This window comes from Brachycentrus maculatus, unplaced genomic scaffold (genome assembly GCF_059751285.1).
Source record: "Brachycentrus maculatus isolate JH-2025_06_01 unplaced genomic scaffold, ASM5975128v1 h1tg000071l, whole genome shotgun sequence".
Classification (NCBI taxonomy): domain Eukaryota; kingdom Metazoa; phylum Arthropoda; class Insecta; order Trichoptera; family Brachycentridae; genus Brachycentrus; species Brachycentrus maculatus.
In genome coordinates, this window is record NW_028280825.1 from 915,851 (window position 1) to 929,963 (window position 14,113).

The following is a 14,113-nucleotide window of genomic DNA, read 5'->3' on the forward strand; positions in this document are numbered from 1 at the left end:
TAACTTTGTGGTAAGACATGTTACAATGATTAAAGAAAAGACTTCGTTTTTTACCACTTTAGTTTTATTACAGACTACATGTTTCAGAAGTTAAACTTCCATCATTCAGGTCTGTATAATTACCATACATATATATGTTATTATACAGACCTGAATGATGGAAGTTTAACTTCTGAAACATGTAGTCTGTAATAAAACTCAAGTGGTAAAAAACGAAGTGTTTTCTTTAATCATTGTAGACTGTTTTAAGTTTCAAAGCGAAACAATTTTTTTAAAGAGTTTAATTTATCAATTAAAATCTCATTCATATCAGATCATATTGATTAAACAAACCACTGAAACAACATTTATTTGTTTCTCGCCTTATTAGAGTTTCGCGAACAAGGAAGTAACTTGCGAGGAAAGACAAAAGAAGTCCATTTTCACCCCTCATTTAAGCACAATTAAGATTTTCCTCAATGGGGTGGTTTCCTTGCATCTGACAGGGCCGTTGTAACGTACTGCGAGAAAACAATCCGAACAGTGAACCCGATACACGCTATTCCTATAGAAGTTATATCAGCGTTGATTGAAGACGGAAATATAAAGTACACTCTTAGAGCAGTTGGGGAAAATATAAGCGTGTTGGTGGCACAATGAGAACGTGAATGTTCCAGAACTCCCCCGAATCAAGAAAAGAGCCAACTTATGAAGTTTCCTAAATGTTATTTCAAAAATAAAATGTTTTCCATGGATGCTTTCAAGATTTCGAATAATTGCGCAGTACATAAAAAGTATTGAAGCAATGTTGAAAAATTCTTATATTACCACAGCGGACGCATATCGCTCACTCCTTTCAAGAACGCCATAAATCAAAAAACTTGATTTTTCAGGAGAACGTTTTTAAAGTTTAAAAATAAATATCAAGCCACTTATTGAACGTTTTACTGTGGAACAGATCTTTTTAGGTAAAACCTGAAGGTTTTTTCTCCATTTGAAAAATATTTTGTAAATTTAAAAAAATAATTAAACAATACCTTTTCTTCAAAATGCAAAAACAATACTTTCTGCCCTGTAGCGGGTAAATATTAAGTTAAAAATATGTCTCTTTTGCTGGGATATAGTACATTTTCTTGGCATTCCGAAAACATGCACAACTGAAAATTGACGATATTTGATTGACGACGTTCTTGAGAGGAGTGAGCGATATTTAAGTTTTATACGGACATTTCTTGGTGGAACTGCATTTTATAGAATAAAATAACTACTGTGTAATTTTTTCCACGTGAATTTTATAACAATAATTTCTTTGTTGTGTATATAACATAGATTTTGTCTAGTCTCACACCAGTCTGATAATGTCGACTACGACGAAACCCGGTTGCTGGTCAAATAAAATTCTATAAAGAGATATTTTTAATCATCAAAATGTGTCATTCGAACATTCTTTGTCATTCCACGCAACGCGACGTTTTGAACTGTATCATAGCGTATTGTGTGCGTGAATGGACTGTGCCATAGCGTATTGCGTGTATTTATGGACTGCACCATAGCGTATTCCAAAAGTTAATGGACTACATCATAGCGTATTGGGTGTATTTACTGACTACATCATAGCGTATTGCGTGTGTGTATGAACTGAGCCATAGCGTATTGTGTGTATTTATGAACTGTACCATACAGTATTGGGTGTGTTTATGGACTGCATCATAGCGTCTTGCGTGTGTTTAAAGACTACACCATAGCGTATTGCGTGTGTTTATAGAGTGCAATATAGTGTATAGTATGTGTTAATGGTATTGTATAATAATATACTTCTATATACCCATAATTCGTATAGTGACAGAAAAGAGTTTTATGAAATTTTATATTACGTTTATATTTACAACATTGATGATTTGAAACAAATGATTTGAAACAAATTACAAAATCCCTATTCCAATTTAATGCGAAGGGGGTAGACTGCTAAAGTACCGCGTACTTAGACATTTTGGCAACCCTATCCTTCCAATCTTGACTATATACATTCAATATTTACTTGTGTTGGGTACTTTGACTAAGTATTAACAGCATTTGGCAGAATCATAGCCCTCGTATAATACTGATAACGGTATCATCACCGCCATACTTCCTACCCTTCTCCACTTCTTGCTCAGTTAAGTGTGAACCCACCTGTACACGTAATAATAGGCAAGTCGTTGCCAAGTCTCCGAGTCTTTTGTCAACACTAATGGCACTTAATGATATTCTCGCGAAATTTCGCCGCAGAACTTTCTGGATAGAAACAAATTGGGCGTTACAAGTGCCTCCCTTCAAACCCCACGTTCGTAGCATTCCGTGAAAAAAAAATACAGCTAATTTGAACGACAATAGTAGAAAAGGCACAACTTGATGTATTTATAAAATTAACCCCTTAAAATTATTAATGGCCTTGCTGTCAAATTTTAAACCGAATATTTGAGAAGTCCACTTGCGAATCGCGTTATGTTAAAAAATCAACTAGTTGAGAAAACTGATAAAAATATTTTGAATATTAAAATCATTGATAACTTTGTGGTTGGGTAATAAAACACTCTCCTTATCATCCATTGTTTACTTTATGTCATACCACTTTTATAAACACTTATTCGTGACTACCGGTTTCAAAAATAATTCCATCGTCAAATCATTAAAATCAAATTATTACGATTTGACATTTGTATAAAAATACAAATTTGAAAGAGAGAAAGAAGACAAATGAATCACAATGGGAATATTTTCAAAAGTGGACGCGAAGTTAAATTTAGTTGAGTTATTTATTTACTGATAAAAATGTTTATCCTTATAGTTGGATATAAAGGCGCATTAACTTGCAAATTACATAAGTCCATGATCAATTTTATTTATGGTAAGAAATGAAATCACTGTTTATCAATAGTCTTTTAAATCGACTTTTTAAATTAAACATATACAGTTTATCAGCAGTACTTTAAACATATATAGTTTTGCAACTGCAGTACAATACAACTGTATTCAATCAACATAAGCAGTTTTGAAATAGATTCATATTTAAACTTCTATCCTATCAACTCTTAAGAAATTACTCTTATGTCCATTTCTTCATGCATTAGAGCCTCTTCACTATCAGTTTCATCTATAGTATTTTATTTTTATTTTTCCCGAATAAAATAATCCTTAAGAGACATTAAAATAAAGTGCCAAGATCCAGGTAACTTAAGTGCGTTTTGGACGTACGATTTTCACGAGTCACTATGCAATTTAGCAAGTTTGTAGTAACTTAGAGAATTTTTTAAGTGAACTGTCGATCAGCATAGCGAGTTTTGCAAAAGTATTGATTTTTCTACTCCTTTTTATTCCTCATTTAACAAATTTCAGTAGATAGTGTTAAACATAGACGTAAATATTTTAAATGTTCTACCGATTGCCGCCATTAGCTAAAAACTTTTTTTTTGACATAACGTGGTTTGCAAGTGGACTACTCATTTCAAAGTGAATTAACATTAGTATTGTCGTCTTATACGATTAAGACAGCGCTCGACAAAAGCTCAAATTACACTGTTATGTCAAGACTCTTGAGGAGCTTAATTAACATAGAAAAATATACAATTTAAAATATATAAAGGTATACTTTATCTTGACTTTGAAAGCCCAAAGGATCAACATTGGAATTCGAGAATTATAATGCCTGAACTTTTTATAATTTGAATTAAGTATTCAATAAACCACTCCGCCCCAAATTGAACAGATGATTGAGGTTTCTCAAGAGTTTCAAGTACAACATTTTGTTTGCTTGGAGTTACTAAATATGTAATACGAAAAATTGTTCGAGGTAATAAATAATAATAAATGATAATTTCAAAATATCAACTTTAATCTTGTGAATGTATAAGCTACATTTTAAGTGTTTTAAAATATTTGTACTTACACGAATTGTAAATATATAAATTTCCCGATTTACTTTTAAAGTTTTGACTGATATATCAATATATAACCGATTGATAATATATTGAGAAAGTTTATTTGGCAAATGTGAACGGGAGAACTGAACGAGGAAGGCCAAAAAAGATTTGGCACGAACAGATAAATCAGAGCCTAAAATCTGGTGGTGTCCAAAGTCTACGTAATTGGAGGGCTTGTATAACCATGTGAAGGAAGCTAGGAGTGTATCTCAGGACAGAAGAGTGTGGCGTTCCATCCTCTCTACCTACCCCTGCAGTGAAACGTGCGATGGTAGTAACAGTAGTAGTAGTAATTATATATTAATATGGGAATAAGAAAGACTTTTATATTTATTAGAGTATTTAGGAGGCTTACTACTTAAATACCCATACATCCATATTTTTTATTAAAACTTCTTTGTGCATGTTGAAACATCAATTAAAATAAATCAAAATACGTTTTTTTGAAACCCTCAAAAACCTCTTTCTTATTATTAAGAAATTTATTGCGGGATTTTAATTTTTCTTTTCGGTCACCCTGCATAAATTGTAAATAACGATAAAAATGTACGCGAAACCGATTAATCCGAAATGTATTTGGAAATAAAAGTAAATTATATCGCTCATACCGACCAATTTCTTTCTGCCCCATGTAATTTATTAAGTATCGAACTAAAGACGGAACGCTACCCTCGGAATTCCTTATTGGACCTCTTTAATACGCTAAACTGCCTCTAAACTACGAGTACGCCATAAGTAAAGCTTCGGTGAATGGAGGCTGATCGATACGTAGCATTTCGCATTCAAATAACTCGGAAACCCTACAAACCTGAGTAAATGTACCGAGTAAGGTCGCAAATAAGAAATAACGAAGTATATATTCGATTTGGGAGGGAAAAAAATCTGCTGCCGCCATTTTATGATTCCAGTTCCGGTGGATGGCGTAGCATTTGGCCGGGAAGGTCAGATTCAAAGGCAAAACTTCGCCAATAATATGAACGAAGGTCTCCGCGAGTACCGAAACAATATAATCAAGGGGGGTTGGAAATATTATGACCTCTTTCTGCGCCGCGCACATTCTCACGAGTCGTTAGGTTCCAAAGTTGCAAAGGGGTGACTCAAATGTCAATTGAAAATATCCACTTTAAAGGAATAATTTGATGCAAGAAAAGCTCGATGGATAAAATTATAAAATGGGAAAATTAAACGAATTTAATTATCTCATATTTTTATACACTATTTTTTATGCTGCATTCTCTGAAAGTTCGTTCATTCCACTTAATATTTGGATACTTCATTACTATTTTTGTATTTGCATTTGTACAACCTAAGAAAAAATGTCTGTTTTTCTCCGTAGTGTTATGGTCAGCACGCTCGGCTACCGTACTGTAGGTCCCGGGTTTGATTCCTAGAGGGGTTCAAATAAATAAAAGTGTTTTTTTGCACTCTAATCCATATTTGATTAATACTACCCTGGACTGGTACCTTAAGCGAAAGGCTGATCACCTTTCCTTCATGTGTTGACGATCAAGATAACACTGCTTTTGTATGATGCAGTACCCTATGTACCATCGGGTGCGGATGAGGGTTTGAATGAATAAAAGAAGAAATGAGCTGTTGTTGCGGTGAAATTTTAAACTTATTTTTCTTACCTTCATCCGCACCCGATGGTGCATAGGGCACTGCATCAAACTGATAAAATGTTAGTTGATTGGATATTATATTAATGTAAGGTGACCAGTCTTACGCTTCAGGTCGTATTACACTATAATCATCTTTATCATCATTCTATCTCCTATCTGCCAGGTTTTGCACATCTTTACGAAATAAGGCATTTTCTTTCTCATTTACGTGATAAAAATTTGTTTTTATTTTGTCTTACCTACGCTTCTTTTCCCTTGAAGGATTTATTTTAACCCGTTAAATTCAAACACGCAAGATTCAGCAGAATCGTCCTAACACTAAGGACTGATTCAAACTTTGTACTTTGAGCTCTGTATATTTGTCTATGTAGAATACTTGTAAACTTGAGGGGTGAAAAAGCTTATAAAACGTAAAAAAAGCCAAGTTGTCTACAAACATGTACTTAGTATTGAAATTCATACGGGTTTAAAACGTCTTTTGATAAAGCACTGCAAGGTTGTCACGTAAAAGGCATTTGATAATTCATTTTATGTATTCTGATATAAATGAAATGGTGACATTCGGGCTGTGTCGAACATGTATGTATACGGGGAGGGGGAATATATTAAAGCGATAAAATAACGCTATGAATGTTAAAGAGATACCGCTCACCCCTTTCAAGAACGTCATAAATCAAAAATTGTCAATTTTCAGTTGTACATGTTTTCGGAATGCCCAGAAAATGTACTATATCCCAGCAAAAGATGCATATTTTTAACTTAATATTTACCCGCTACAGGGCAGAAAAAGTTGTTTTTGCATTTTGAAGAAAAGGTATAGTTTAATTATTTTTTTAAATATACTAAATATTTTTCAAATGGAGAAAAAACCTTCAGACTTTACCTAAAAAGATCTGTTGCACAGTAAAAAGTTCAATAAGTGGCTTGATATTTATTTTTAATATTTTGTGTTATATTTTGAAACATTAAAAACGTTCTCCTGAAAAATCAAGTTTTTTGATTTATGACGTTCTTGAAAGGAGTGAGCGATACGCGCTTTAGCGTGCGATTGTGGTTCGAGAAAATATGGTAGAAAGACGCGGTATTAAAAATTACTAGAATTTCCATACTAGCATGGGAATCATAAAAAATACACAAATTCAGAAAGTAAAAGTCAATAATTTATTGTAACTGCAGACAGTTGGTAGAATTCCATTCTGAATTGTTGGGTAATATATCGAATATTAAACACGGTTGTTGGATTGAATTCTACTTTTATTTACATATACTTATATGATAATATGTGACGCGTTTCGTCTTATTAAGACATTATCAAACCCTCCACATGTAATAGTTCGGCATTAATTTTATGGCATAACATGTTGATATAAATATTTAAAAAAACCTTTGCAAAATACAACTTTTGTGTTTATAAATGTAGTCATGACTAGTTTAAAAAACTACAAATGTTCCCATCAAGAGAAAATAAATGAAAATATAAAATGAGTTTGTATTTTTAGCTTTCACCAGTTGATAAGAACATCTTCAATAAGAACTTCTCTAAACCAGTCGTGTTTACATTTAAAAACATAAAAATGGTCTGATACAGGTGATTTATTTTTATATTTAAAAAAAAATGCTTCCTCGATCGTTACAAAAAGGCGTGAAACACAGCCACCTGTGTCGGAATTGGGAAAGCTTTTATGAAACAAAGCCTTTTTTTATTTGTATGTAAGGTCCAAATCTTGGATTTTTTATGTTTATGTTTTTTTTACAAATTAATTCAATTTCATTCTATTTCTGTGGGCTTAAGCAGCTAATTATTAAAAACAGGTATCAAATTGTGGTAGAGTGGGTTCGAACCAAGAAACTCTGACTCGAGAGTCCGCGACACTTACCTCGGGACCACAACACATTCACTTACTTGAAACCCGCCTGAAAACATGATTTTCAATTCTTTATGTAGCTTATAATTTGACCAGTTATTTTATTTACAACATTTTGAGAATGTTTAAAATGTTGTAAAAGCGAATTCATTAATTCGGTCATTCATTAATTCATAAATGCGTCATCGCTCTATTTCTTAGAAGGCAACCAACTTTGAAAATAATAAAACTACCCACAGTGACTACATATGAACGTATTCCGCGATTCTTAAACACGCGTAATCCTTTCTCTAAATATAATACGAGAAGATTGGCGCGATTATAAAGGGGGGTGTCTACATTTCAATTTCATACACGGGCGTATCCGCGAGAAATCAAACACTCCAATAAAATATTCCACTCGCAATAAAACCCGCGTCAAACTTGATCCGCCCTCGCTATTCAGAGGCATAAAATTTCCGGCAATCGTTCATACAATTTGTTGAGAATATCACTTTATAAAAAAAGGTTATTGTAGTCGTAAAGCTCGTTATTGCGGAGCTTTTTTGTTTTGGAATAGCAGACTTAAAAGTATGCTGGAATTTTCATAAATCAAATCATGTTCGATAAAATAAAGTAATATAAATATTTAACATTGAAAATATTAGAATATCGTTTTTTCATGATCTATGACGTAATAAAGTATGTTAATTATATTACTCGGCAAAAGATATTGGAAAGAGTGAACGAAAAAATATTGAAAGATGTAAGACGCGAATTTCAATATACTGGCAAGATATTAAAATTCGAGTCTTACATCCCTTACAATATTTTTTCTTCATTCAAAGTCTCCAATATCTTATGCTTAGTTATCAATATACTCGTAAAATATTACCTAAAATCTGGTGGTGTCAAAAGTCTACGTAATCGCAAGGCATGTATGACTAGATGTATGGATGTATGTAAGAACAGAAGAGCGTGGAATTCAAACCACTCCGCCTACCCTGAATGGCGTGATGGTAAGTTGTAGTAGTAGTAGTCTTCAAATCTTCAAACCCTTATCCGCACCCGATGGTGCATAGAGCACTGCATCATATAACGCAGTGTTATATTAACCATTAACACATGAAGGAAAGGTGATCAGGTCTCCGCTTCAGGTAATATTAAATAAATATTAGAGTGAAAAATCACTTATATTTATTTGACCCCCCCTGAGAATCTAACCCGGGACCTCCAGTACGGTAGCCGAGCGTGCTGACCATTACACTACGGAGGCGGGTAGTAGTAGTAGTAGTCGTAAGATATTTGGAAATACACGATGGCATCAAAGTAAATGTATGAAAAATTTATTTGAAAATCGTAGGATTTAGAAATTAAAACTTTGACCATATCGTAGTCATACGGGAGAAAGTGACCAAGTGCATTTTTTACAAAAACGTGATCATTGACTATTTGATATCTTACTAGCTTAATATTGCCCTGAAAAAATCCCAAAGGATTTTAAACTTGGAAGTTTAATATATTTATTTGTTAAAAATGACTAACTGCATTGGTGTTTAATTTCTTGCCAAGAAAAAGTGACTTAAATGGCTCTCCTGAACATTTTACGTTTTGGTGGTTGGTCACTTTCTCCTGTACGACTACGATATATGGTTTATCATTCACATAAAGATCACACAAATAAAGGTAAGGTTTATATTTTATTACAAAAAAATCTTAATAACGTGACTTCAAAATACTGGCCCGAATTGAGAAACACACCCCGAGAAATTTGGAGTTCAACAGTGCACTCCTGAGACTTTAAAAACGATTCAAGAGCATATTTCTAGTAACTTATAGAATCTTGTCAGCGTCTCGAGTACTCGGGTACTACGGCAGCAAGAATCCAGCGAACAGCTGCTGGGAGCATTAAATTGCAATTCCAGAGCGGAGAGGCATTTAATAACACCCTGTACCTTACTCAAAGGAATAATAAAGGCACCCATAGTGTAGCGTAGGTAGAATTACAATTGCGCTTGTACTAACCGCAGTCTGTGGTACAATATAACTAAATATAAATACCGTATGTCAATGAGATACTTCTCAATATTAAGGTATATATTTTTAAATATAATCTGAATAAGCACTATCTGCACACTGATACGATATTTGGTAAGGCAAAAACTAGACAATTCGTTGGTTGGTTGAAAGATATTTCTCTATAGAATTTAACCCACCGAGGAAAAATTGGCATGATTAAGTACGTCAAATACTTGAATGCCGCCAGACCAGGAGTTTACAAAGACAGAATGGTGTAGCGTTCTATGGTCTCTGCCTACCCCTGCGGACAAGCGGAATGATGGTGAGTTAGTTATTTAGTTTAATCCATCAGTTGATTTACCTGTTTTTCCATTAAAATAACAATTGTTACATTTAGTGTTTCGTATGTGAGAAGTTTTAAAAGAAAATATATCGAAAATGGTGAGAAGTTCCTCATTGGCCCACACTAGATTATCTCCTTTGTTCCCAACACAGATCTTTTTTTAGTTAGAAAAAATTAAAATCCACTTGATGATGTAAATAATAAATGATCCTTGTAAATAATAAATGCAATTCCCATCTAAATATATATAATGATTAAAGAAAACACTTCGTTTTTTACCACTTGAGTTAACTCAAGTGGTAAAAAACGAAGTGTTTTCTTTAATCATTGTAACATGTCTTGCCACAAAGTTAATGCCGAAACAATAAATAAAATAAATATAATTTAACCACTTAGTCAAGCTGGAATAAAGAGTTAAAAAAAAAAAATTAATAAAAATAATAATAATAATAATTACGGTACTGTAATTTTAGGATTTTACAGTAATATTTTTAAGGATTTTATTTTGGAGGGTTCTTTGTACATAAATGACAAGAGATCATTTCAACGAATCATTTCGCGAAATTTCAGGCTTGTTTTACAAATCTGTTCTTATATGGTACAAAATAAGTTTGTAGGTACTATAAACTAATAGAATATGTATAACACGACTATGCAAATGAAGTTTTATTTTAAGGTAATGCCTGTAAAAATAATGGAAAGGGAGTGGGTGAGAAAAGCCTGCACATATTTGGTATAGGGGGTAGACAAATTGTGAATTAAGCTTCGTTGACGCACGAAAAGAGAAGTTACCCTCACTCGGCATAGCAATTAGCAGGCTGAATATGCAATTAGGAAAGTATAATAGGTTTTATCAGATACATAAAAAAACATATTGTTTTGATAAGCTAATTAAGTGTAAAAAGAAAATCTTGGAAGCATTTCCATTACTTTTTCCTCCATCAGGTTTCTAACTTAGAAAAGCATTTTTCAGGTATCCCGCAAGGCATCGCACTCTCTCTCTTTACTGAGCTTGAAGTCATATAAGTTTTGTTTCGTTCGAGTCATTAGAGCTTGAGTATGGTGAAAATGGATCAAATGATATATTGTTACATCCTCGTTTAATGAAAGAAGGAATAATGTGACCAGAAAAGAAACCATCACCCCCTTAATTTACCCTCCCATCTCATTTCACCCTATGCGTATCTCTATATTACTCTAAATCGAATATGTCACAAGTTTTATTCAGACAAGACCTCCAGTCAAATCTATAATACATTTTACATCAAAATATGCATTTGAGACAAAAAGTAACGATCATAAAATTACAAGGAACTAGAGGAACAGAATAGACGTGGTCCCTTTCGACGGTGAGCCAAAGTTCTGGCGGTACAGTTAGATTGTAGCGCGTTTTAACGCGGCCCCTCGTAAATCTCGCGAAAAGCGGTCGTAAACATTTTTCAGATTTGGGGAAATATTTCAAAGTTAAGACAAATGCCGATAATAAATTTAACAAGAGGGATCTATCCGATGTAATGGCACCCGAGAATGTAACGGCGTGCGGCGAGAGAGACGCAAAAAGGCACTTATGAAGAGAATTACAAAATGTTTAGTAATTACGCCATCTAATAGCGTCCAACTCTATAGCGTAGTAATAAAACATTAAGCTGAAACCTATGGCAGCCATAACATAATAACAGTGTATTTTCACTCTTTATTTAACTGAAATACTCAAACTTCTATCTCCTTTCATATAAGACGAATATTAAAAGATGCCTACCGCAGGGGCCACTTGAAGTTTGATGTGTTACTTGAGCCCAATACAAACAAATATTTAGTACTGGTTTACATATCTGTACCCGACAGATTCTCCAGTTCTTTGGACACGTTGCGCGTGGCAATGAGGATAGCCTGGAACGACTAGTTGTGATCGGTAGTCTGGAGGGAAAGAGAGGGAGAGGAAGATCCCCACACGATGGACCGGTCAAATTAAGGCAGCAGCACGCACCTCAGTGGTTGGAGCGCTACGTGCAGCGCAGTTAAGGGATAACTGGAGAAGAGTCATTGCTTCTGCAAGGGTCACAACCCTCAGCAATGAGGAATAAGACGGAGAAGAAGAACTGGTTTTTACAATAATGAACGTATCGACATGATTCAGTGTTTCCCTGACAGGTGACATTTATTGACACAATACATTCATTATTGTAGACCAAATACAGATTTAATTCTCTTTTTTGTACTGGGCTCAAGTAACACATCAAAGTTCAAGTACTCCGTTCGACGGTACATATCATAATTTGAAAAAAAAATTGATTTAATATCAAGATTTTTTTTATTGGTATCTCAACGTAGATAGAAAATTATAAGTCTAGGCATTTACAGAGCTTACGACCTTACGTCATTGGCAGGTTTAAATGATCACTTTAAATACTGTGTAACATGCACCATTCTAGAGAGGTGCCAATTGAAGGATTAAAATAACTTCCGAAATTCAAGAAGTGTGGTTGTCAATCATGGGTAGAATGGTGAACGTTACACGTGCATACAGTGATCACTTAAACTAGCCTTTGACAGGTCACAAACCTAGACTTGCATATCTCTATCAATTTTTATTAATTTATTACTTAGTAAATACCACTATATCTTAAAATCTACTGTGACACGTGTTTCGATGCATTCCGCATAATTTTCAAACCGCATATTTAGTAAGTAAAACATTTTATTTATTGTTTCGGCATTAACTTTGTGGTAAGACATGTTACAATGATTAAAGAAAACACTTCGTTTTTTACCACTTTAGTTTTATTATAGACTACATGTTTCAGAAGTTAAACTTCCATCATTCAGGTCTGTATAATAACATACAGACCTGAATGATGGAAGTTTAACTTCTGAAACATGTAGTCTATAATAAAACTAAAGTGGTAAAAAACGAAGTGTTTTCTTTAATCATTGTAAGTAAAACATTAATTAAAAATGGATAGATTTTACCACAAAGTGACTGCTGAATCAATTAATGAAAATTGCATATTTCTCTTCATCTTCTTCATAGTGAGATATCATTCTATTAGATATAACTCCCTACGTGGAGAAAGCCCAGATTTGGACACACTTAAAACATTGTGGTAAACATTTATATCGTGGTGTCCCAATTTTCACATCATTAGTCATAGACTTTCGTATTTATGTAATTGTTCTGTAAAATTTCTAAACATAATTAAATAAAATAAATAAATAATAATGACTCACCGAGGCACCGGAAGGGCTTGACCCATCTAGCGGCCTTACACTTGGCGGGATTACTGGCACCGAGCCGACACCACCCCCCCACCTTGAGGTAGTGGGAGGCTTCGACTATGTTGGTGATGTCTCGCGTAGGGTACACCTGAAACGAAAATACTCCTTCAGTTAACAGAAAAAAAACAGAACAAGGAAAAAATACGGAAATTTCTTCCCATCTAGGTATACAATTTCTTTCACATTTTCAATAAATTTCGAAACTTAGTTCAAGAACAAACGGAAAAATTGCTTTGCATGTGAAGGTCTGTTTGGAAGCCTAGATGCTTCTGTATCAGATCTGGGAATGCGGTGGGACATTTTTTAATATACAATTTGTTTGGATTTCCATTAAAAAAACACACATAAATTGAACTATGCATTGACTCAATTTTTTACAGGTCATGGAGCATTTCAAGAATACCTCTTCCGTTTTAGCATTAGTCAAAACTCTACTTGTGAATGTTATGAGAAGTCATCACAAGATATCCCTTATTTAATGTGGGTGGGTATTTTATTTTTAGATGGGAATTGCATTTATTATTTACTTTGCTTATTATGTACAAGGTTTATGGATCATTTAGTGGATTTTTGTTTCTTCTAGATAATTTAATATGTTTTTATTTGAATCTGTGTTGAGTGTGGGTGGGTATGACCATTTTTTTAAAATACAGTTTTAAATTGGAAACATATTGTAAAAAATAAGGAGAGCAGTTGATAAAAATTGATGAGGCAATAGGATAGGCAATCAGATTTAGTGGTGTCTAATTCAGAAAATATTTCAAGACATAATTAATGAGTTATGTGAAAAATCTTGATTGATGTAAGATACTGAATTCATTGTAACTTGATACACAGTTCAAGAACCGTGTATCAAGTTTGATCAATATATCTATAAGTTACAAGAATTTGATTTGAAAAATGTAGTTTTCAATCATGGGTAGATTTGGTGAATGTTGCACGTGTGTAAAGTGATCACTTAAACCACCCTATGACAGCCTATGAAGCCCTGTAAATTTCCGGACTTCCATATTCTTCTTCATCTACGTTGAGATGCCGAAAAAATTACTTCTTATTGGAGATAATCCAGAT

The 14,113-nt window shown here is 33.6% G+C and overlaps 1 protein-coding gene across 6 annotated transcripts in view; it reads right to left on the reverse strand.

Moving 5' to 3' along the window:
- Appl (amyloid-beta-like protein) overlaps positions 1-14,113 on the reverse strand; it is a 320,865-nt gene that overhangs the window by 83,766 nt on the left and 222,986 nt on the right. For all 6 annotated transcript variants that reach the window (XM_088257169.1, XM_088257171.1, XM_088257168.1 and 3 more), the window contains exon 3: positions 12,995-13,130. In XM_088257169.1, coding sequence (XP_088113295.1) covers positions 12,995-13,130 — 136 coding nt within the window. The remainder of the gene's footprint in view (positions 1-12,994; positions 13,131-14,113) is intronic.